The sequence below is a fragment of the Rhinolophus sinicus genome, linkage group LG01 (assembly GCF_036562045.2).
Source record: "Rhinolophus sinicus isolate RSC01 linkage group LG01, ASM3656204v1, whole genome shotgun sequence".
Lineage (NCBI taxonomy): Eukaryota > Metazoa > Chordata > Mammalia > Chiroptera > Rhinolophidae > Rhinolophus > Rhinolophus sinicus.
The window spans coordinates 70154177-70180065 of record NC_133751.1 but is presented as its reverse complement, the minus strand read 5'-3'; the positions used below and the strand labels follow the sequence as shown (position 1 = coordinate 70180065).

The following is a 25889-nucleotide window of genomic DNA, read 5'->3' as shown; positions in this document are numbered from 1 at the left end:
ATAAAAAAGGCAAGAATAAAAACTCTTTTTAAACCCTCTTACCAATCTGTTTCCTACAGACCCTAAGATCATCATTCTCAGGTTGGAGTTAAAGTATACTCTATGACCCCTAGAATCAAAGGGTGCATACTCCCAAGGGCCCTTTGAATCAGCAAATTGCTAATACCTCAATAATCTACATGTTATATAAAGGCCTCTGGCCTCCTGGAATTTCTTGTAAGCTTTTCATTTCTGATAGTTCAGCACGTCTTCTTATTTGTTTTGTGATGGTTTGGTTTTCATTACTGCACATTGTCTCTGAGGCTTACTTGTCCCTGGTGCTGGTCATCTCTGTTTTTAATGATGTGACTTAAGTAACTTCTTACTTTGTGCGATGTTTGAGCAAGTTCCTTAACCTCAGTTTTTTCCCAATTGTTGTAAGGAGTAAATAAGATAAGATTTGAAAGAACTTTGCACGGTGCCTAAAACATAGTAGGTACTAAATAAATTCAAGCTATGACTAATAAGAATATAAAATTTTCGTAGCGGTCATAGCATGGTATTGGTATTCTTTCTCCCTCTCCCAGCTCTAGACATTTCACTATTTGCTTACACTAGTTTTTCCACCTCTCCTACCATGTGCTTCATCAAGGCAGTCATTCACATAGAGGTTTTTGCCTCGGCCCCCTTATAGCTGGGGCTCTAGATCTCTCAGAATCTCCAGATGTTGCAGGTGACAGGGCACACTTTGCACCTGAATCCCAGCCTTCACAACAAATGAACAAACCCTCCTCTCTACAACAGTTAACTGCCCAGAAAAACAAAAGAAACAAACAAAAACCTTTGAATAAATTTGTATGTGTGTGAGTGTGTGTGTGTGTGTGTGTGTGTGTGTGTGTGTGTGTGTGTGTTTCCTCCATCAATTAAACCACCCTGGCTAGTCATACCCAGCTACACGATAAAGGAAAAAGCAGTTTTTTTCTCCAGTCTCCGACCTCAGCCTCTGACTGCCCTTCTTCCCACAACAAAGTGACAGATGGAAATCTTCCAGATGGCGAGTCATTTACTAAATGACCAAGAAGCATTTTGAACTCCAAGATCCTTACAAATACAGTCCCTGTGCATACGCAGGAGCTGTAAAATTCCGCTTGTTGTGCTGAAGGACCTGCAGGGGGAGCCTGCCTCCTTAATTTTTGGCCTCCAGGTTAGCAGATGCTGAGTGAAATGCCTTCCACTTTTTTCTGCTGTCACCACTCAATACTTAGGGCTCTTTTGGGAGGCCCCGTCTCTGGAATTTAAGCTCTCCCCCTTTAATTTTCTGTACCTTTCTTCATTAAGAAGACAGCAGCACAGACTCGTAGGTCCTTTATGTGGGTATAAAGTTATATACATTGCTTCTGGAGTAAGTCTTAAGCAGGGTATAATTCTCTGCAGATAGTTACCAATCTTAGTTATAGTCACTTAAAATATTATGTGTTACGTAAGAGTTTTTACTAAATATATTCTGGAAATAGATATATAAACTAGTTAAGAAATCTACGTTCGTGTTTCTGCTCCTAGCCCATACCTGAATTCTCTCACTCACCTGGCTTCCAAATTTCTTCTACCCTCAATTTGTTTCATTTTTCAAACTGGAGATTCCAAGTCACAGATCTTTGTTTTCTTTATCTTATGACTTCTTCCCCATCAGATGCACTGCTATCCACTCTTTTCCACTTGAATTACCTTCATTTTTCCCGGCCCCTGCGCATTATGATTCATCTGTTGTTTAGTTAGACCTGGACCATTAAAAAAAAAGAAAATGCCCCAACCTGGGTCTCACTCCAGAACAACTGATTTCAAATCTCTAGAGAAGATGCGTATGCATCAGAATGTTTCCAAAGCAACTCAGTTGAGAATACTGAGTGATAATAATAGGAATGAGGGCATAACCATTCCTCTAGCCTTGTGCCCCTCACTTTCAGGTGCCCAACCTGTACTTATAAGACCCTGAGAGTGAGTGCCTCCTTAAACTTTGTGCCCTAGGAGTCTCCTTTCCTCATTCTAGTCCCAGCTTTCAGAGGAGCTAAAATGAGACCATCTCTAAAGTAATGCTGGAAAAAGAGGGTAACTAGTATAATCATCCAGTTCAGGTGAAGATTTAATACACAAACTGATACAGCTTCCTCAGCACTTCTTAACATTAACATTTCTGAACTTAAAATGAGAATTATGATCTGCCATTAGCCCCCAGTGCTGTGCACCCCCAAATCCCACCCCAGATATGCAGCTTATAGAGGGTTACAAAGGGGAAGTTCTAATCAGAAGAGCAGCAATTTTCTATTCATGCTAGAAGAGGGTGACAGTAGTTTTTAACTGGAAGTCAAGTGCAATGATACTTTGTCTAGTAACATACTAAATGTTTCTTAATTTCAATTCTTCATTCATAATCTCTATCTTTACAAGATGTGAAGGAATTAATATATGTGAAATACCTAGCCCAAAACTGGCACAATTGAGTACTCAATAACTAGTAACTATTTTTCTCACCAGGAAAATAATGGAACTCAGGAAACACTTATCACCCAAGATCATTCCATCAGCAATTCCACATTATTTAAAGACCGAGTCAATCTAGGTACAGACTACAGGCTCTCCCTCTCTCCAGTCCAAATCCACGATGATAATCGGAAGTTCTCTTGCCACGTTATAGTCCGTCCTGGCAAAATTTTGAGGAGTTCCACCACTGTCAAGGTTTTTGGTAAGAGTTTTTGTTCTCTGGACTCCTTCGCTCCTCCTTTCAATGTCTCCTGCTTCACTCTCCGCTAGAGAGGAAGCACCCTGTTAGCTGGAGTACAGCCATGCAAGGTAGTTAGTCTGGAGTTGTTTACCTTGATAGTTGTCATTTGTGTTGGGCATGGGGATGAGGGGAGGAAGTAAAAGAATGTTGATTTGGTTAACAGAATAAAATCACACAGACAGCCATAGACTGGTCAATTTTCTGGTGACCATTACCTTATTTATAATTATAATGTTTCCTAAGAATACTGGAAATCTCTTTAATTATAACTTCAAAGTCTAATTGCTTAGTTGTTTAATTGTCTTAGTTGTTCCTGGAGCAAGATAGAATAAGACCAGTGTGAGAAAAGGAAGATGATAAACACAGCTCTGAAAAACTCTGCACATCTCTGCTCACTCTCACCAAGGCCAAGTGGGGTGAAGACTGTCTCGCTTCTCCAGCAAAGGAGCCTGCAGGAATGGGCCTCTGACTCTGCAGGGTGCAAATTAGGGGGGAAATGTGAAAATTCTATTTTGCTCAGTGATGCAAGGAAATATTAATTAACAGAAACCCCTAGCTTTAAATATTTTTTTCATCTTTTTGACCAAGAACTGGTTTTTTTTAATGGCATTTTTAAATTAAGGCAAAAAGAATAGCAGTGATGTAGATGAGCAATTAATTGGTTTTGAAAATGAGGTAAACAAAGAGAAAATAACTTCACAAAATGTAAGGTCATGGACTGTTAGATTTTTTCCCTCAGTTCCCTGAGTGACAGAACAAGTGAAAAAAATCTTCATTTTTACTTTTTACTTAGAATCTTATTGCATTGTTATTAGAGGTCACAGAATTCAGTATTTGAGAGGTAATCCTGGGAAACATCAGAAGAGGAAGGAAAGGAACATCAGAAGAGTAGGAAGATAATACAATATACATGATCAAGCTATGGGCTTAGAGCTCGATGCCCCAGGGAACTCTGGGTGGATACACATCAGAGTTTTCCCCAATGAAGGCAAGAATGCTGGGGTATTAGCCACCAACAGATGGGAATCTGTCACTGCCATGAACCCTCTGGGACTTCCAGTTTGCCCAACTTGGGGATTCCGCTCCCATAACCCCAATAAATCCTTAGGAGAGAGTCATATAGGTGTGCCCAGCAAGAGGCCTCACTGGTAGATTTGTAGGCACTGATGGCTCCTGACACAGGCTCTTAATATTTTCTCCACTGGTTCATAAACGACTTTATCTGCTGTACTCAAGAACTTACTTCAGTTCAACATGTTGTACTCAATGTCTACTTTGTACTGGGCTCTGTAGAGTGCTAGAGATGGAGAGACAAATAAATAGTCTGGCTTTGAGGTACTAACAATCTACTAGGATAACAAAGTCACTGAAATAGTCCCTGAAATTTTCTAGTACCAAGCAACTAAACAAGTATCAATGTTTTTCTGTCCCTTCCGAGGCCTATAAATTACAGTGTTTCTGGGCCTTTGGACACATGTAATACTCCCCTCTCCTTCACATTCTCCATTTCATTTGACTCACCCATAATCATCATTCAACTATAAGTTAGATGGCTCATCTTTCAAAAGCCTCCTCTTATCCTCCAAGGTTGGGTTAGCAGCTTCTCTTAAAAGCTTTTCCTTCAAATCCTGTATGTCCTCAGTTATGAGACTTATCTCAGTGTATTCTCATTTCTAGTTTATGTATCTGTATTTTCCACAAAAATATAAATTTCTTGAGGACAGTGAAGATGGTTTGTCCACCTTTGCTTCCTAGGCATCTAACATTCTGCCAAACATAGAGTGGGTGTTTAATAAATACTTGATGAATGACAAATCTTTCACACACACACACACACATACACACACACGCACACTAGTGGCCAGGTGGCATTCAGTGATACTAACTGTGTTTTATTTGCCTTTAAGCTGAGCCAGAAATCCCCATGATTGTGGAAAATAACTCCACAGATGTCTTGGGAGAGGTGAGTCACATTAAAGCCTTTGAAAATTTATAGTATAATAGACCAAGGTGTGTCGGGTTGCCTCGTTGTCCAGAATGTTTTTTTTAAGGATATTACACGTTGGCCTTCAGCCAATTAATTTCTGGTAAGGAAAAAGGAAAGCTGAATTGATTCTAGATACTTAATGGGAATCCTTACTTTCTGATTTAGGACTCTCAGAACTGTGATCTGTGACCCTTAGTCCTTAATTTTCCTGGAACAACAGTCTCAGTAGCTTAAATTTCTCTTTAATAAAAATTGAAGTAGTTAGTAAAGGAAAAGTAGGGCAGAAAGCAGTGTGACTTCTGGTGGAAGAATGAGTGTTATGCTCAGCTGACATTTAATTTGTTCTAACCCATTTCCTGTACCAGCTTTCTCATTGTTTTTATTTTGAAGCTAACAAGAGGAAGTGTGCTCTTCTGTACTCCTTCAGAACCCCGGCTGTTTCTTAGGCAGTAGGAGAAAAGGCAGGAGAAAAGCAAAGGAAAGTAAGGCCCTCAGACTTCAGTTTCTTTAGGTGGTTCCCAGCCTCTCACCATTGGGATCTGAGCTCACTTGCCAACTCATCTTGCTGGCTGTGACCTTGGGCAATTTATTTCACATCTTTGTAGTCAATTTTCCCACTCATATGAAGGGGATAAGAAGAGTGTCTGCACATTATTGTTGTTTATAAGAATCAAATGAAAAAATGTATGAAAAATTCTTAGTATATAAAGTATGGCATATATTAAGTGCTCAATAAACATTATTTTGTTGTTTTTGTTGATATTACTATTATGTATGTTAATCAGTTGTCTTGTGGCATTATGACTTCATTCAAACTTTTCAAAACCCCAAGTAAAAGAAATATTAACTCTCAAACGTTTCCTGTTACATGGGATGAGAGAATATCAGTCATTTAATTTGACAGCTGAATACAAATTATAGCTCAGACTCACTGGGATGGTTTTAGGTGAGTGTATATATGCATTATCCAAGTAATTCAAGTATTTGTGTCTTTTGTTGATTTTATGCATTAGTCTTTTAGATAATTGCTATTGTAGTCCTGAGCATATAGAAAAAGATTTTGAAATTTTTGTCCTTCCATAATTAATTTTCAATTTTATCAGTGGACTTTATTTCAATAATTTAAATAAAATAATCTGAGAATGCAGCATTTGGTAGGTGGTTTTCATTTCTTATAAGGATTTCTTGTAGGTTCTTGGTGCCAGTGTTTACATCTAATATGGACTCAATCTAGATATATAGCCGCAAGATTTAACTGAAGAATCCCAGCTTTGTTTAAAAAGGACTTTGTCTTACATGTTATCAAATGTCCTGTTTGTACCCATGTTTGCCTAGGTGCTGAGTGGGAAAACCAGAGACTCTCCCTTATTGGGGAATTAGTGAATAATCTCTCACAAAACCTACATAACAAGCTACAGGACATGGCTTGTCTATGGATCTTTTAAGCTCTTGACAAACATTAGCGATTCTTCACTCTAATAAACTTATAATCCCCATTGTATTTTTAATAATTTATGAACACTCCAAAGCCCTTTTGCATGCTTTTATCACATGATGCTCCCAACAGGCCTCTAAAATAGGTAGAGCATCTGTCATTTTACAGATGAGAAATTGGGGCCTGGAGAGTCTGAACAACTGGCTGAGTCACTAATAAAGGACCAAGCTGGGATGAGAATTTAGCATGCCTGTATCCAGGCAGGATTGTATAATGAAAGGAGATCATGCTTCAAGGGCAGATAGAACTAATGTCAGATTCTAGTTTGACTACTCAACTACGTAGCTACCTCTCCTCACCAAGTAATTAATCCCCCATACATCTCCACCAACTCATCTTTAAAACTGGGATCATAATAAATATTTTGCAGGGTTCTTAGGTGAATTAGATTTATGCATGGTAATGAAGTACATGAGACGTAGTAAATGTCTCAGGAATATTTATTTCTTCCCCACTATTTATCATTTACTCACTCTTTCACGCATTCCTTCGTCTGCATTTATATTCATAAATCTACTTTGTGATTGATTCTAAGAGAGAGTGTGCAATAATGAAAAAAACAGAACATAGATTGTGGAATCGGATAGACCTGGGTCTGAATTTTCCTCCATCAATTATTAACTCTGGCTCCTGGAATCTCAGTTTCTTAGCTTCCTGTCAGTGGACGGGAGCAATGATCCCAACCTCACAAGGGTGATGTACGCATAAAATGAGAGAACATATGTAAAGGGTCTACCATCTGGCTACTGTAAGTGTTAGGCAGTGGTAATTTCCGACCTCCTCCCTTCATCACTTAGCACCTATTGGATGTCTACTATATGCTGCATATTCACTACACCGGTAGCCTCTATTAGAACAATAGGGATGTGGTAAGTTTTGTGCAGTGTTTTCCAGCGTTACTAGTTAGAGTTATAAAGTTTATGATTAATTTAATTTTCCTGTAAAATAGATAACCTCCCATATTATTCTAACAATAATGCCTCTCAGGCCTAGACATACCAGGATGTCCAAGGAGAGTGTCAGACCTGTGGATGTCATGTCCTTGTGTGTTGCCCAGAGTGAGGCTTCACCAGGGTTCCAGTATGGCACGCAGCCTTGCTCTGTAGCTGAGATGGAAATGGGACCTTTAACTTAAACCTCAGAGCCCCACCATGTAGCAGATTTTTACATTAGAGCAAAAGAGTCCCTCAACCCAGAGCCCATGGCTCTCTACACCCAACTCTGATGATGCAGCAAAAAAGAACACAAGAGAGATGCATGAAAACTCCAGAGCTGACTCACAGTTCAGTCTTTCCACAAGTCACGTGTCATTATGCCTGTGCTCTATACTCATCTCCATGGGCCTTGTCCTTGTAACTCTTTATTGTTATTATGCTGACAAAATTTAGGGAAAAATATGTAAAGAAAACTACCTAACGTGAAACAGGAAACAAAAGCAGTTGGGGTTAAAATACCTAAAAAGGAAGAGAGCCTAAAATAATAACATATAAAACACACCATAATCTAAATATACACATAGGCGTGTAGCAGGATAGCTCCAGTAGTTGTTGGCAGAATTTGTTTGTTTGCTTATTTAATTTTGGATTTGCAACGCCTGAATCTTTGTGTATAAAGATTCACTCTTAAGCTCCATTCTATGTGTGTGTGTACGATCAGGTATTGCAGCCTCTTTCCTTTTCTTTCTTTTTTTTGTTTTTTTTTTTTTTTTTGTTCTAGCATCCTGTGCCACATTAAGGCTCTGAGTCCAAATATCCAGACTCATGACTGCCAGCGGCCATAATCAGTGTGCTGGTGAGCGCCTGAGCTTTCACAACGGCTGGTGAGGACACCACAAAAAGGGACACCACACCCCAGTGGATAAACCACATGGGAAGTGAAATCTTTTATATCAGGCAGGTTTCAAGGGAAAAAAGAAAAGAAAAAAAAGGATTACAAGACTTCAGTGCAGCCTGGGTTTTTCATAAGCCTAGTGCCCGGACTTGTGTTTGTTCCATACACAGCTCACAGGGAAGACAACTCTGGATGCTAGAGCTTCTGCCAGAGTCTAAGAAGAAGCAGTAAGAGGGAATCACATAGGAAAGGGCTGAAAGAGGCAAGACAGCATTATTCTATCATGCCATTATTATCTTCACTTTCAGGAAGGTCAGTGTCCATAAAGTACTCGGGCTGCCTACAACAGATGGAGATACTGTGTTTATCTCGTTTTGTCTTCCTTGGTGCTCACCATCCCCTCTTCCTCACTCCCAATCCAGTTAAAAAACAAACAAACAAACAAACAAAACTAGAGACATCATCCAAAACAGTAGTCAGCTCTTGTGCAAAGGTCAAAGTAGTTCTCACTTTGATTTTATTCTATTCCTGAATTAGCATTTCAGGCACAGCTTCAGCAGCCCAGGGAATTTTTCTCTTCCTATGGAGTTCTAGGCTCCCTTTATATATAAAGCATTGCTGAATATTTAAAGATGGAAAGTTTAAAAAAAGAATCTGAGAACAATGAATGGATATGCAGTTAGCATTTTAGATACAGGAATAAAATCCAAACCTACTGCTCAAATGGACAAATGGTCTGTGTGTTCTGTGAGGACAAAACAAAATCAATTTACTTCATTAAAATTGACCTCAGAATCTAAGAAGATGTTCTCTGTCCTACCCTCCCACCAGGCATTGTTTTTTCTATCTTAACAGGTTGAATTTTTTCTAGGGACCTGTCTCTCTTCTCCTATGTTTACATTTTTATCTTTCTTTTTTACTGTTCTGCTGTTCTTTATTTCTCCTTATTTACCCCATCTCTCCATCTTTTTCTTTCTGAGTTTCTTTCATCTCTTCCTCACTAACTCCTTCTTCTTTAACAGACCTTAATATGAAATTAGATTATATTTTTAAATATTTATAAATAAACTTTCATGTCCTCAATTCTTAACGTTTAATTCAAGTGAGTTGAAAAGGCTTTCGTTCTCTTTGTGCTAAGTACGCATCAGTTACTTATGTGTTAAATTGTTGAAAAAACTTACAGGATTCAGACAGGCTATACTGATGAAACAGCTTTAATATAAGCAGGTGGTATAACACTGCAACAATGGGAGAAACATATACATTGGAAGGGATTGGAGATCTCAGGCTCTAGTTTCTTTGTCCTTCCACTGTTGGAATCCACAGAACGAGCTTTGTATTCAGTTTTCAAATCACCACCAGCAGGCATGCAAACACCTCAGTCTCGGGAAGCCTAAGCTCTGTTCCTGGCAGGGTCTCTTGGAGTGAGCTGGTCACATAAGCACATTCCAGCTACCTGGCCAGACTCAACTGTCAAGCCCTTGAGCTTCACTGAAACCAAGTGCTAGGCATAAATCCCATTATTTTCACTCATCGATGCTGACAGGCTGGTACATTCTGCCCCCAAACAACTCACAGACCCATGGTAGCAAAACAACATTTATCTTTACTCAGTACATTTTAAAGTTTTGGTCAGCACAGCTCTAGGAACCCTATAGATAAGCATTTGGTCAGTTCAGACCTGCTGAGATTAACCCATACTATGCACTCTTTCTCTTAAAAAACAAAACCTCACTAAATTGCTTTGCTATTAATATGTATTTAAGCTGGAACTAAAATGGCTCTTTGCTATGAGTCTAAAGTCAATGTTTCAGAATAGATTCCCCGAAGCCCAATTTAAACGAAATGGAAGGGATGGGCTGCTGCAGGCTGCTCTGTCTTTCTCTGGCAGGCCTCCTTCTCGGCCCTCACCTTCCATTTCATCTCCAGGATGGCCCTTTCCACCTCCTCCAGGGCTCGCTCTCTCCTTTCCACAGCCCTCTCCCGCCATTCCACTGCCCTCTCTCTCCTAAGAACTTCCTTTTCTCTTTGGCTGGCCCATAAAACCAGTGTCCCCACCTGCTCCAGGAGCCTGGCCCAGTCACCCTCGATGCCCATGGTGAACTGGGACCCTTGGGCCCTTGGGTCCTGGCGCTGCCCTGCCTGCACATGGCCACTCTTCTCCAGCTCCTCTCTGTGCATGCTCTTCAGATGCTTCCACAGAGCTGTGGTGCCCACATTAACCCCAGGGCCACGGCTCACCTGCCTGCCACACAGGCGGCAAGTGGCATATTGGTTGGGGTGGTGCCCAGCACGAGCGGGGGCCAGGTGAAAATACTCCCATGCCTCGGAAAACCGAGTCCCCTTGTTGTGGGGTATTGGGGTGGGTGTGGCACTCACAAAAGGGCCAACCAGTTCTCCCATCTCACCAATCTCCTCCTCCTCCTTCATCTCTAAGTCCCCTTTTGCCTTCATGCTGGTTCTCTCCTCTTCTTCCTCTTCCCGCCTCATCCTATCTCCTCTTCTATAGCTCTCCTTGAGCTAAAAGTTTTCGTTGCACCACAGCTAAGGCTCAACGTGTATGTGGGAAGGCACTGAGGTAACTCCTGGGAATTTGCAATAATAGTCAAAGTCTGGCCACACCTGGATGGTGTGATGTTCCTCCCTTCTGCTTCCCTGGAGAGTCAGGGTAAGTCAAAGCCAAGCAAAATGGTCTCTGAGGCTCATGTATGTTCTTCCGTGCTCTGAATGTGTACTGATCCCTCCTTGGCTGGCCCACAGAGACAAAACAAATTAGTGCAACAATTACAAAGCTTTTTAGCGAAGTCAGTGTTCTCTATGTCAGCCACCACCACGGTGTTTTTGAATATTGAAAATTTTAGGTTTTCTCTTGATTCTCCTCCTGGCTGCTTCCACTGCCTCAGTGCTCCTGGATACCTATAAAATGCGTGTGGAGGCAGGATTTGCAGCCTCAGGGTTCACGCAGTTCAGGACGTCCAGGGCTGGGGCCTTACCGGGTCTTCCTCAGGGTTGGTAGCAGCAAGCAAGGACAGATGCTGCTGTGGGAGAGACTCATGCTTCCTAAGAACTGTTGTAACAGCAGCCCAGAAGCTATAAAGCCTGCCAGGGTCTGGGTAATATGGTTCCTAATGTGAGGTCAGTTTGTCCCTTAGAGAAGTTCTTCTGGGACCAGAATCCTAAGAAATCCAAACAGCAGGCTTAGCTGTTTTCAGCAGAAGGAACGGGCATGCACAGAGGAAAAAGAGGTGGATCACATCTCCACTGTCTCGGTGTCGCCTGGTGGTCCTCGGCAAGCAGCTCACTACTCTCCACCTTCTCTGGCACCAGCACCTGCAAAGCCAATAGCTGATAAGACCTTCCTGACAGGAGCTTACTCCAGATGTTTAGCTTATTTACCCCATTTTAAGAATAAAAAACTAGATGTAAAATTATATTACATTTTTAAAGCAGCCTTACCTCTGACTCACTTCTTGGGTGATTTCTTAAGAGAATGAGAGCCTTTATTCATCAAGCTTTGCAACCCTGAACAGTTAGGAAACACTCTCCCGCCACAAGTGGGTACTTACAGGCAAGCGCCGCTCAGGTCTTGCCTCTGATGGCTCCAGTGCAGGGCGAGTGCCCCTGCGCCTTGGAGAAGGGCATCTCCAGTTCCTGCTCCCTCCCACTTCCAGGGGAGCCTTGTTTCCAAGTGGGTGTGTCCCTGCCTGTGGGTTTTTCTGCTACAGACACAAATGCAAATTTTTCCCCTCCCCCTCCAACATCAAAAAGATGTTCCTGGCTAATATCTTGTAGTAAAACAGCATATCCAGCACCTACATGCTTTAGTTCTGTTCCCAGATAACTAGATCATCCGGCTCTCAAGCAAAGGAGATTTAAGGGAATAAGGGTGGAATATGAGCAGAGAAACCACATGCTTCATAGGGCATCTTTTGTTTCAAATATTTTGTCCAATTGTCAGACCAGGAGTCTCAATTTGGCTTAGAAACTAGATGTTATAAATACAGTAATTAGAAAGCCAAAGAACTTGCAGGAAAGGCAAGATTAAATGAAAGGTAACCCTGGAATTCAAAGATACATGGCAAAGTGAGAAACAAATTTGGGGTTGTTTGTTATTAAGTAACTAGAGTTGGAAAAACTGAAACACTATTGGCTTGTTTGTTCAATTGGAGTAAAATATAGGGATAATCATAACTTTAGCCAAAAATATGTGTTTCCATACATATTATAAATAAATGAGTGTGTGTGTGTGTGTGTGTGTGTGTGAATTTAAGAAAGCAAACCTGTCAAGAGGAGACAGGAGCATTTTAAAGAAGGTATCCTTGGAAGAAAAAACCTTGAATTATAGGAGAAAAGATAAAAATGGCAGAGTGAAAGACATATAGAGGCTAAAAGTTAAATTTCAAATAGAAAGAAAAGATGGGGTGGGGAGGAAAGACCCCAAATAGGAATGAATGATTCGCTAACTGTTACCAAACTTAAGGGGTTCATTTGTCTGTGCACATCAAAGCCCAGTGAAACTTGTACAACAGTTTGCAACAGAGAAAATGGAGGTTTATTTAAGGACATGACACCAAGCCTGAGACACAGGTGAGGTAGTGCGCTTAAGACCGAGCTCCCCAGTGGCCTCTAGGGGACAGGTTACATAAGGGAAAAGTCATTAGTCATGGTAATGCAGGGGACTGAGGTTGTAGGCCCTAGTGATCGGGCAGGGCGAGCGTAGGAGGCAGTAATCATTGCATGGGGTCCTGATGTCAGTCACGGGATGGTTCTGTCTGATTTCAAAGGAATGGAGCCTATGAGGTCATTCTGCCTTCATGGGTCTGGAGCTGAAACACAACTGAGGTCAAGATGTTATCTTTAGTTTGACCGAAACTCCATTTCTGTGATCAACAGACCTGAGCTTTTATTCCCAAGACTGTGTGATGCTGACCAGAATCTGATGTCCTAAGGGCTTAATGAATAAGGGAGCAGTTGTGCCGTATGTGCAAAGGTGGAAGGATCCGGAGAGAAAAGAAGCAAGTGGGTCATGGTGCTATTAGACTAGACAAGGCCAGTCTGAATCAAGGAGAAAGACAAGAGAAAAAGTCATTTTAAAGAAGTGAAGTTTGTGCACAGTGACAAAACAAATAGAGAAACATTTTTTTAAAAAAGGTTTCTCTTTCTAGACTAAAAAGTTAAGTGTTTTCAAAACGATTCCATGAAAAGCCCTTTGAATAAGGTTCTGGCCAAATTTAGGCAAACTGCATGTGGGATAACTGACAAATGGTCACCGTTTCTGTATTTTATCTGTGGAAATAAGGAAATGATCAGTCTCACAGCCAGATTTGGATCCATTTTTCTGTCTCATCAATCTCATCATGCTCCAACCATCCACTGGCTTCCCTCTGCTTCCAGGACAACATCCCCAACTCATAACTGACCTGTGAACCCATTCCATCTGTCTGTCTTTGTAAATTCCCCTCTACTTTCCAACACAGACCACCTGTAAGGTCCAGGCCCATCTCTTCCACAAAATATAATACAACTCTGTTCTCTAAGTTATTCCCAGATTTCACCCTTCTCTGAACTCCTACAGAACTGTTCCTGTTACATAATATTTTGGCACCTATTACATAATTCTTTGTGTTATTTCTCCTTTATTCCATATGTACTTAGAATAATGTGTTGGAGAAACCATTTATTTGGTTTGTCTCACAGATGCAACAGGCACTCAATGAGTGAGTGAATGATTTTACTTCTGAGCAGAGGACCGTGTATGTGGTGTGCTTGTATATGTGTGTATATAAACTTTTGTGTATATTTACTTAATTTTTTTTTTTTACAATTTAACATGGTTTCTTTTCTTACTCATTTGAACCAAGTAAAAGTTCCCAAATAAAGACAGTTCTGCTTGCTCAGCAAAACCGCATACGCTGACTTGATGTTTCAGAAGATGTTTGACTTCAACTTGAACTAGCTTAGTCCGCAGCTTTTCAATTTTTGAGACAGCTTTTCAGGACAAGAACCATATTACTAAACAAAATCTTGGAACACAGTCTAGAGATGAGTAGAGTATTGCAAGTCTGAATCATTCCATAAAATCTGAATTCAAAGAATCCACAACAGTTCAATTTTTTTAACATTTTTATTAAGTTAACAAGAGAGTTCTTCAGTGAGCCACTTGCCTTTGTGAAATAGTGGAACCACCACTTGTTATTGATGTTACCACATCATCATCTTTTGGTGAGTTAACTGAGAATGGAGGAAATTAATCTTAAGAGTAATTAAAGATATTGACATTAATACAAACCTTTACAACTTTTTTTTTAAACATTTCATGTTCTATAACTTTTACATCCCTTCATGGACTATCTAGAAATAAACATCAGTCATTGGTTATTGAATTAAATAAATGGAATTCTTTTTTCTTCACTTAATAAGAATATTTTTTTGGGGGGTTGTTTTTTACTTTTGATATTCTAGGACAGAAAGTAACGTACTTTTATGGATCTGCATTCTTGTCACATGCATGCAGCCCCACTGTCAAGTATTGAATGAGTGGAAAAACTGAGAGCTACATTGTTTGCTACCTATAATCTTGGACACAACAGATGGCTTCCTCTGAAAGTCTCATTATTTCCTGGAGATTTTTGTAGAGACATACTGAAGGATGTTAAGTTGCACCTCAGTGGTATCCACCCAGAGAAATGTAACTTAGTATGCTTAAGTTTGGTTTCTCAGCTCCATAGGTCCAGACTCTTTGGGAATAACTAGTCTCTGGGGAAATGGATATACCAAGCATCACATATGCTTAATTGTTCTTTATTAGTTAACTAGCATATTCGTCAATTGTGGAAAATGTTTGAGAGCTAAGGACAAGGGCTGGTCATATGTAAAACATACACATCTCGATGAGAAAAACTATCTCAATAAATGGAATTATAATTTTGTAGTATCTGAGAAAAAATTATAAGGATCCAATGAGTCTTATTGGATATTTTCACTAAGCTATTGAAGAAATCACCATCTCACAAAGAGGAAACACAGTGTTGGAAATAAAACATAACCAACTCTACCTCTAAACTTTCTGGTTTCGTAACATAAGCTACCTGTTCTTCTATTTCTTTCTTATTTCAATACAATGTGTTTTACCAGGAAATATCTTGGATTGGAATTGAGGTAGCAGAGTTCCCAATTGTGCCATCAACTACATTCCTCTACCTTTAACCGTTCTGTGATTCTGTGCCTTGGTGTCCCCATCTGTCAAATGCCAATAATAAGGTGTGTCATACCCACCCTATAGGATTGTTAAGATGACAAAATGAAAAATGAATTAGGAAAACCCTTTAAAAGTCAAAACTGAGATATTTATATTAAGTGGTGTCTGTGGTTGTTGCTACAAATAGTACTTTACATAATTTGGGGAATGGAAACAACCAACATACGGTTCTCTTTTAGCTTTTAGTCTAACAGAATATTATTCTCTGGCTTCTGCCTATTACAGCTTCTTCCTTCTATCTCTTGGTTTCCATTTATTACTATTTTATTCTACCTATGTAGAGTTGTGATTTTTTTTTCAGAACCCAGAATCCAGACTTGCAATGGTATTATCCTAGATTCTTTTTAAGTTGACCTAGGATTCTAGCCATTAGTTTATAACATCTTTATAAGAGGAAGTCTATTTATAGTTCACATTTTCACACAACCTCTTAAAAGTAAACACTGCCTTGTTAAATGTGGAGAAAATAGTGACCTGCCAATTTACCTCTTGTGAGATATAAGGGGCACCAGTTTCTTCTGAATTTGCAAATAATCCTTTCTGTATCCTGTCTTTACCCCCAGAAAATATTTACCTGCTCACTGAGGAATGTATTTCCCACAGCAAATCTCACATGGTTTATAGGTGGAAGCATTCCTCAAGGTGAAAGCAAAGGTAAGGAAATCACTCAATGGAAATGGGTTTGGCAAACAAAGAAAGAAAACAAAGAACAATAGAAATTGCCATTGCCTAAGTTGATCTTGGCATTTAAGAACAATTCTCATTCCAAGAAAAACATCATCTTGCCTACCAGATGCCACTTTCTGATCTCTCATCTGACTCCAACCAATGGAATCAGGCAGGAGCAGAGGGTGGGCGGGTGAAGGGTGGAGTGGTGATAACATTTCCTTGAATGTATTAATAAGAAACAGAGTTGACTTCATCAACTCACATATACACACTAATGTTTTATTTGACTTTTAGTAAAAACAGATCTCTTATATGAGGGTAAAAAAGTTTAATTCAATATACGTTTATTAATAATTTCATTTAGTTCAATTAACTTAGTACCACTGCTTTAAGTCAGTAAACAAATGATTGCTACATTTTCTTGTAAGGATCTGGGTGGAATGATGGTGGGAGGTGCTAGCGGAAGTGTACATAATGAACTTGGCTTCATGACAAGGAACATGTTCACCAGGAGGATTAAAAGTTCCCGAATCGGGAATACACATTGAGACAAGATCAGGTGAGAATGCACAAAGCCATACTTTTCACCGGTGATAAACATGACAGCCTCTCCCAGAACAATCCCAGCCATCTCCTACCTGAGGAAAAAAAAAAAAAAAAACCCTTCCCCTTTCTCCTGAGTCATTTTTTTCCTCTAAGTGCAATATAATTTCAGTACTAACTGAACCATATAGCTTTTGTTGCATTATTATTTTTAATTGAGAAAGTGAAAAGTTTATGTTGATGAATGATTGTATTGATTCACTTTGAGGCTATTATTGGTTTTGTTATTTTCACTTTAAAAACAGTTCACCTATAACAATGACAGGATGAAATCCTGAAAATACCTGTTAAAGGTGTTTTCATACCTGTCCTTATAGATATGCCGTCCCATTAAATAAGCCCTGATTTGATGTGCCCCTTACCCTCCCAGCCATGAGGCCAGACAGTGTGGGCAGAATTCTACCAGCATACAACTGCATTTAGTTAGAACTTTAGCAGGTAATACTAACTTCAAAACTAGCAGTTAGAACCTTTAATGTAAAGAAGCTGTAAGGGATTAGAAAAACAATCGCCTATGATGACAGATGGTTTCACATTAAATTCCTACTGCCATATATGCTATTTAGAGGTTGTTCTAACTGTAGCAGTTAAACAGAGTTCTATTTCTAAAGAAGACTCACAGGGCCCAAAATGACCATAGTTATAAATCTACAGCTTATTTCAGGTAAAGGATACAATACAGCAACTCCATTAAAGGAAGGATATGTACTACATGTACTTTACAACAAGGTGTCCAGAGAAGTCAGGCATGGGCTCCTTTGTCATCCTTCTGTAAGGGGACCTGTAGAAGGAGGAACCACCAATATGGCACAGAACACCACAGGAGTGGGGAGCCCCAAATGGAGTCTTGGCTGAGGTTGTTTTATATTTTACTGGTCACTTCGGTGTATTCCTGCTGTGTACCCAGACTCAATAGCAGAGCCTTCCCTGATTCTCGCCCAGGCCAGGTACAGTTCATCAATCTCACAATTATCAATACATAATGCTGGTGAGCTGGGACACTTGCCCCCAAACCTGCTGCACTCATGGTTACAAAGCAACACTATTAATCAATACATTTCACATCTTGACCATGGATCAATGCCACACAGGAACTTGAGCAAAACAGTTCTGGTTAATTCTAGGCCTGCTGGAACATACCCTCACTGCACAGAAGCTGCGGTTTGACCCCTTTAGAGTCTACATTACCGTAAATTGAACCATTTCCAGCCATGCCTCGGCGTCACTCTATGGCTCATACAGAAAATGTTGGTGACTAACCTTGTTCTTATCTGTCTTGTAGAACTGTGCATTACTAATGCAGGGAGAAAAGACAAAAATGGATTTTTCGAACTGAAGTCTGTTTTGAAAACGGTGTATGGCAATAAACCAGCCCAGTCAAACAACCTGACCATCTGGTGTATGGCTCTGTTTCCAGTCCCCGGAAATAAAGTGTGGAATAGCTCATCCAAAAAGATCACTTTTTCCTTGGGTGAGTTGTCTGTTTAATAAGGTCAACAAGGGGTGGTCAAGAATACCATAAGTTTAGAACATCTCTAATTGGAACAAATAGAATATTTATTATTTCCATGATATTTTAATCTCAGAAAACTCTCTCTACACTATTCAAAATGATTACATTTCTAAGTAGCAAGCATTTTTTTAACAAATGGGACTCTACTGAAAAGAATTTCTTTATATAAAAAGTGGCTGATTCTTGTGCTCGCTTCGGCAGCACATATACTAAAAGTAGCTGATTCCTGTTTTCAAGAATTTCTGATGAATACAGCAAAATTTTTATTCAAATCTATTAATAATGACTCTTAAATTAACTAGCATTTTGTTAATCTTCCATATAATTAAAATTAATACTAATGTATTGATGAGCAAGAGAGATTTTCAAAATCCTAAAATTTCCTCTGAGTCACTAAGAACATAGAATTATATACAGCACGTATACTTAGGAATGGATAGACCATATGTGAGATAAAAATACCTTAAGGATAGGGATTATATCTTAATGATTTTAGTACCTGTCGTTTGAAGCACAGAATCTGGCATCTAGCAGATTTAATGCTGAAAATCGATATGTAGGATCATTCTACTTATTCCAACATTTGATTAACCAGAATATTTACTACTTTGAACCAGATCAAATAATGTAGATTTTACTACATAAAAAATGTGAACAAATGTTTCAACAAATACCATGACAATAGATTGCTTATTTAAAAAAGTAGAACTTTGTAATGACAACTGTCCAATATGCATATATAACAATAAAGTAACATTTATAAAAGTTAAACACATTTGCAAGTCATTATTAAACTCTGTAGGACTATTAACATTTTTTACCACCTTCCTATTTGCAGAGATACTGTGATCTATAACACACTCATAAAAACCATAATAACTTATGAGAGAAAGATTCCCTTTGTTTCAAAGCCACAGACTGCATACTTGGGTCCTTCCCAGCTCTGTCACTGCAGGCAGTTGGTTCCTGTGACCCTTGGATGGAGAAAGGTACACAGCTCAGTGCAAATCCATTGTCCTCTATTCAGAAGCAGGTGCCAATCTAATACTAGGACAGTGATACCATCCCTGTAACTCTGCATATACTATATATAGTATATATACAGTAGGTGCCAAAAAATGTATACACATTTTAAGAAAGGAAAACACTGTATTAAAATTGTAATACTCAATGTACACCAAAAATAAAAGATGAGTACAAGTCACATTTGACTTCTGCAATTACGAGAGGTGCTCAAAATGGTTACATTCAGCATAATTTTAATACATTAACACATTATCCTGTGTACGTAGAGTTAGTCATTCAGAAGTGGTCATGGGTTTACAATGAAACATCCATACTCAACTTTGCCTAATTCTTTAAAAAATAAATAGAAGGCTAGACATAGTTAGGGCTACAGTCTTGGAACAGTGTAAAAAGGTAACTGGTTCTCACATAGATTTTCCAATAGCTTTAGCAGAATCTAAGGACATGAGATAAAGACTGGACAACCTCAAATTCCTAAGGAGAATACTATTCCCATCATAGAGAGAATCATGTTTTAAAAAACAATATTTTCTGATGTTAAAACTGTGCTTGTTTTTTTGTTTGTTTTGTTTTGATTAAAGACTTGAGTTTTTAGAGCAGTTTTAGATTCAGAGAAAAATGAAACAGAAAGTACAGAGATTTCCCATATACTCTCCCCCCACACATGTATTTTCTCCCTCATTATCAACATCGCTCCCCAGAATGGTTCATTTGTTATAGTTGAGGAACCTACGTTGACACATCATAATTTCCGAAAGTCCATAGTTTACTTTAGGGTTTGTTCTTGGTGTTGTACGTTTGATGAGTTTGGACAAATACGTAATGACATGTACCATCATTATAGTATCATTCAGAGTTGTTTCACTGCCCTAAAACTCATCTGTGCTCTGTCCGCCTATTTATCCCTTTCCCTCCACACCCAACCCCTGGCAAACACTGAGATTTTTTTACTCTATCTTTTGCCTTTTTGGAATATTATATCAGAATTATGCAGTATGTAGCCTTCTCAGATTGGCTTCTTTCATGTAGCAATATGCACTTACGGTTTCTCCACGTCTTTTCATGGCTTGATAGTTCTTTTTTTTTCAGCACTGACAGGTATTCCATTGTATGTGTGTACCACAATTTATGAAACCATTCAACTACTGAAGGACATCATGGTTGCTTCCAAGTTTTGGCAACGATGAATAAGGCTGCTGTAAACATTCATGGGCAGGTTTTTGTGTGGGCATGAATTTTCAACTACTTTAGTACATACTAAGGAGCACAGTTGCTGGATTGTATGGTACAAGTATGTTTAGTTTTGTAAGAAGCCACCAAGCTATCTTCCAAAGTGGCTAAACCATTTTACATTCCCACCAGCGATGAATGAATGAGAGTTCTTGTTGCTTCATATCTTTGCCAACACTTTGTATTGTCAGTGTTCTGGATTTTGGCCATTCTGATAGGTGTGGGGTTTTTATTTGCATTTCTCTGATGACATATGAAGTGAAACATCTATTCATATGCTTATTTGATGTTTGTATATCTTCTTTGGTGAGGTGTCAAAGTCTTCAGTCCATTTTTTAGTCAGGTAGTTTGTTTTCTTACTGCTGAGTTTTGGGAGTTCTTTGTATGTTTTGGATAATAGTCCTCTATCAGATGCGTCTTTTTTGCAAATATTGCCCTCCCAGTCTGTGGATTGTCTTCTCATTCTCTTGAACTGCGCTTAGTTTTAACATCAGAAAATAACGAATGCTTTCAGGGTAATAAGGAAGAATACTCATTCTGATACTCAAAGCTCACCATAACTTCAATTTTACAGACAGCCCTGGACCTAGTATAATTTTAGGCTGGGAGCAGATGGTTATTTTTAAATTTTCAAATGAGTTTTTATCCTTGATTATGAAATATTAAAGACGATAAATCTTGAAGAATCCAGTTTCCCAAAATTATAGCTTATATTCTGGTCACATTCTGACATATATCGTTGTGAATGATTAGAAGATGCAGTTGGGATTCTGTAAAGCGGTGTCATCACTGTATCATATTTCCCTATGTGTTACACTTCGTAAACACTTATTTCCAAACATGCTTTCTCTGCCTGTGGTACTACCACTGGATGCTGTATAAATTCTAGAGTAAACATCTGATGACTTGTCCGAGAGTCATTGCCTTATCAAGAGCTATTGTTGACAGATATTGAGATGAAAATTCAGAAGAAAAATGTGTTGTCTGAGTGTGAAAGTAGTGACATTCTGAGAGTATTACAGAGCAGAAAGGCGATTTAGTGAGAGGAGAGTTTTTGCTCTTTTTGTTCCCAGAGAAGAGTAATAATATTGGAAGGCTGCACGATAACAGCCTTCTGAGTTGCTCCCTTCCCCACGTACCTCCAGCCTCCCCAAATGTGCAAGTACACAGTGATTCTTATTCTAGAAAACTCAGACATGGAAAGGGATTGGGGTGGAGGTGATCAGTGGCTCATCAGGCAGCTATTTGAGAACCGGGGCCTACAGATTCCTGTGATTCAAAAGTTAATTGAGAAAAAAGAAAAAGCTCTTTCCAAAAATATCCTATCCTGCGAGCCTAGCTTATCAGAATATCTAAATTATAGCACCGCAGAATCAATATTTTGGCACAAAGTGTGTCTTTTTGGTTGACTTTTTTTTTTTTTTTTTGAGGTGGAGGGGATGTTTTGTCTTATTTTAATCCAAACGCTGAGTACAAATACCCTTGAGGTGGGTAATGTCCTGGTTGTCATCAGCCTTGACAGAGATTTGCTTTTTAGAAGGGTTTCCAACTGTAACTGTCAAGATCAAGAACTTTGAGATAGAAAGAGAGTTAAGGCTTGACGAGTTATGCAAGTGTGTGTGTGAGTTTACATGTGTCTTTTGGGATGTGAATTGAGGATTAAAAAGGGATGTCTCAATAATGGGACCAGAGAACCCCCGAATATTGCGGTGGGATATGCCGGACGAATACTTCTTGTTTCATGATTTCCCTCAACCCATGACTGACCCTGAAAATATCAATAAAGGACTTTAATATGCTTATAAATCAACCAGCTATCTTGTTTCTATAGATTTGTATTCAGTAAATCAGATTGGGAGGCAGAAGAGAGACTGAGATTCTGCATTTCTAGTAAGTTCCTAAGAGAAGCCATGGGCCATACTTTGAGAAGCAAGGATGTAGCAAGTGCTGGGGTTTGGTTCATATCTAGGTGGACCAGCTAAGTGCTGATTCAATCTCCGAGGAAGCCCTCTAGTTGACTCAGCTTCCCTATGGGACAGATGCATGATCACTGCTGCCCATGAACGTGGTCCTAAGGGCCCTGCCAGGCCTGCTGCAGAGTGGATACACTCAGGAACAAATGCATTTGCTTTAGGCCAGCAGCTCAACCCCTGACACACATTATGGTAAATGTAATAGTCTGAAAATTAGCTGACACGTTTCTGCTAAATTCTACTTTTTAGTCTTGGGAAATAATTTTTCCCTGTTAGGTTTTATCCACTCCTTCCTATACCCCTTGTGTTTTATTTTGATCAAGGCAGTGTTTCTACTTTGCAGGCTAATCTGAAACCGGCAAGGTTTTTTTGGCCTCAGGTTTCATGTTGGAAGCCATGCATCACTTTTGTCAGAGAGCAGACTTCATCTCAAAATGCAAATCTTGCAGTAATAACGTTCTAATGTCTTATGAGGTTGTGTGTACCAAGAAGCCCTCAGCTTACAAAGATACGAGGTTGGACAATTAAGTTCACGAATTCATCCTAGAAAAAGTGCTACATATCTCATTGTTGAATATCACTATGGTCACCTTGAAGTACTTTCCTTGGAAATCGATGTACTGACACCAGCGCCTAGTCCACCCTTCAAAGCAATTTTGGAACTCTTTTTCTGGAACGGCCATCAGAGCTATTGTTGTACAGTATTACCTTTGATGTCCTGAATGTCATCAAAATGTCTTCCTTTCAATATTTCCTTTATCTCTGGGTAAAGAAAGAAGTCACTGGGGGCCAGATCAAGTGAATAGCGAGGGTGTTCCAATACAGTTATTTGTTTACTGGCTAAAAACTCCCTCACAAACAGTGCCATGTGAGCTGTGCATTGTCGTGATGCAAGAGCCACGAATTGTTGGTGAAAAGTTCAGGTCATCTAATTTTTTCATGCAGCCCCTCAAGCACTTCCAAATAGTAAACTTGGTTAACTGTTTGTCCAGTTGGTACAAATTCATAATGAATAATCCCTCTGATATCAACGAAAAAACATCCAGCCTAAGAGAAAGCTTATAAGAGTAAAACTGACAATAATTGCTGGGAAGCAAAGTCTCAACGGATTGAGAAAATGCTTTAGAAAATGGCAGTTTTGCAACTTATTTTATACGTTAGAATCAAAGGAGGAAGGTTACCTGAAATCCATTGGTTGTAGATTAAGCAGGTGGGGAAAAGCAAAGAGGGAAATCTCTGAGATTGGATAAAAAACAAAATGGAGAGACACGCACTTCTTTTACTTTGGTGGGTACAGGATAGTTAATAGCATTTTACAGCACATAAAGATGGTGTTTGCGGAACAAGATAACAATGAGGGATTTTGCAGTTTCCTGGTCTGGTTGGTGGGTTGTGCCCTCTGGGGTGTCTGGAAAAAGGGATTACTCTGATATTCTAAGGGTATGTCATCTTAGATGCAAAACAACGACAGACAGGCTCACTTAGGGTAAAGACTGACCTTTGTCAAAGAAGCTACAGGCCAAAGATGTGACTTCCCTCCATGGCCTACCTTAGTTAGGAATTTTTATGTTCACACCATCCTGTGTGGTTATTTTCAGTCTCCTGAGCTTGTCAGGTTTAACATGTGGTTTCTTTTCCGTCCACATATCAAAAAAGGGTTAGCAACATAGTTGCAATAAGTTCGCGAACCTAATTGTCAGACCTCGTATTTGGTGATGAAACATGGCAAAATAACATCCAAAAATAGAAATACTCAATAATTGAAAAACAAATGATTCCCATTGTGGAAATCCAGGATTGAACATAACCTATCAACATCTTCTTTTCCAAGAGTTGGCAATTTTTTGTGTTTTTATCTGCCAGATAGTAAATGTTTTATGCTTTGTAGACCATATGGTTTCTGTCGCAATTACTCAGCTCTGCCATTATAGTACAAAATCAACCATAGACAATACATAAACAAATGGGCATGGTTTTGTTCCAATAAAACTTTATTTATAAACATAGGCAATAAGTGGGATTTGACCTGTAGGCCATAGTTTGCCAACCTCTGTTCTAATCAATCTACAGAGGAAAACACCTAGGCATTATTTTTCCAGGTCCATGTTCCAACTCATTAAGTTATTACTTTGGAAGATGATGCTTGTGATGAACCAGCAGTCAGCTATGTACTTAAATTTGATCTTCTTTCTTCCAACGTTAAGAAGGAATTTGGAAGCATTCTTTCATCCACTTGCATAAAATACAAAAGTACAAACTGAGGAACAACTACTTCTCTTGAAGGGTATACCTGAGGAGTAATGAGGCCTTTGCTAGGGTAAGCACTGAGGCTTCTTTGAGTTTGAGGAGGAAAATCTCAGAAGGTTTGGGGTGGGAAAGTGTTAGAAAGCATGTGCAAAAACCAAGAAATCGTGGAGAGCATATTGTTTGGGAAACTGGGTTGAAATATCACCTGTTGGATTAAGGATGTGATTTGAAAGAAATGTAAAAACTGATAGGCAGCATCAGGAAATGCATTGGGAATGCGATAGGGAGGCAAATCGTGATCTGATGTGTCTGTCATGCCAAAGAGTTCAAACTTGTTTGGGATCGCAAGGGGGGAAGAAGTGGGTCATTCTGTGCTGGCCTGTTCATATACTGTCCATATAACTACCTTCACCCCACACTTCCTCAGAAATTAATAACAAGGAATTATTTATATGATAGCAAGTCAGAGCCACCTGTTAGTGCCACCTACAGTCAACGGTAATAACAACACTACCAACAATGAAAATAAAACACAGATGCATCTATATTGCCAGAAGAAGTTCTTGCAAAGATGCTGTGTGCTATCAAGTGACATAACTTAAATGATATGTACTTTTCCCTCAAAAGAAATTACAGAGTAGAACCAATAGTATAATTTGTAATTAAATATCCAAATAATTGGTCAGACATGTGACGCTATACCCAATGCCATTCTATGTAAAAAATCACAAAATCCCCTTGCCTCAAAATCATTTAACCATATTTCCCACATATGTTCCTAAAGCCAGTAGATCCTTTGGCATTTGTAAACTGTTTTATACTTCTAATAGGAATATTTTACAATAAAATAATGGAGGCTTTAAGGAATTAAATGTATAATATGATAAGTAGAATAACGTATTCCAGCATCTCTTTCATCCTTAGACTCCCCCACACACACTGAGAAAAGTGTAGTCAAATAAAAATTTTATGACAAAAATAGACATTTTAGAAAGAGCATCTAATAATACCATCAATCTTAGGTTCATTGGTGTTACATCCAGTTTGATAGTTGTATCATTGCTTCTACTTTTTTTTCCCCTCAAAATGGACTTTTATTGTGAAAATTAATATCCGTGATCCAATATGATTTTTAAAAGTATGGAAAATAAATTTAGTGGTTACAAAGTGATATCTACTCGTTGTTTTGATATAAAAGGAGTATAAATCTCAGTTTGAAAATGCAGGTATGCCAGCCATGAAACTTTTTTTCAACTGATAAGACTCTCAAAGCATCTCATTGTTTCTACTCTTGCTGATA

The 25889-nt window shown here is 39.0% G+C and overlaps 2 protein-coding genes across 4 annotated transcripts in view; one reads left to right on the top strand and one right to left on the bottom strand.

Moving 5' to 3' along the window:
• Window positions 1-25889, top strand: part of CD96 (CD96 molecule) — a 90189-nt gene that overhangs the window by 27698 nt on the left and 36602 nt on the right. The window contains exons 4-7 of one of the 2 annotated variants that reach the window (XM_019715190.2): window positions 2512-2719; window positions 4666-4721; window positions 15892-15982; window positions 17883-18071. In XM_019715190.2, coding sequence (XP_019570749.2) covers window positions 2512-2719; window positions 4666-4721; window positions 15892-15982; window positions 17883-18071 — 544 coding nt within the window. The remainder of the gene's footprint in view (window positions 1-2511; window positions 2720-4665; window positions 4722-15891; window positions 15983-17882; window positions 18072-25889) is intronic. The other variant, XM_074332170.1, reaches the window with a different exon arrangement.
• ZBED2 (zinc finger BED-type containing 2) lies at window positions 9267-11770 on the bottom strand. Of its 2 annotated transcripts, none has more exons than XM_074332154.1 (2): window positions 11637-11770; window positions 9267-11400 (listed from the first exon to the last, which is right to left on the bottom strand). In XM_074332154.1, exon 2 carries the CDS (start codon window positions 10558-10560, stop codon window positions 9907-9909), a length of 654 nt encoding a protein of 217 aa, XP_074188255.1. In that variant the 5' UTR covers window positions 10561-11400; window positions 11637-11770; the 3' UTR covers window positions 9267-9906. The 2 variants fall into 2 exon arrangements, with proteins under 2 accessions (XP_074188255.1, XP_019570750.2); XM_019715191.2 differs by having other exon boundaries at window positions 11527-11766.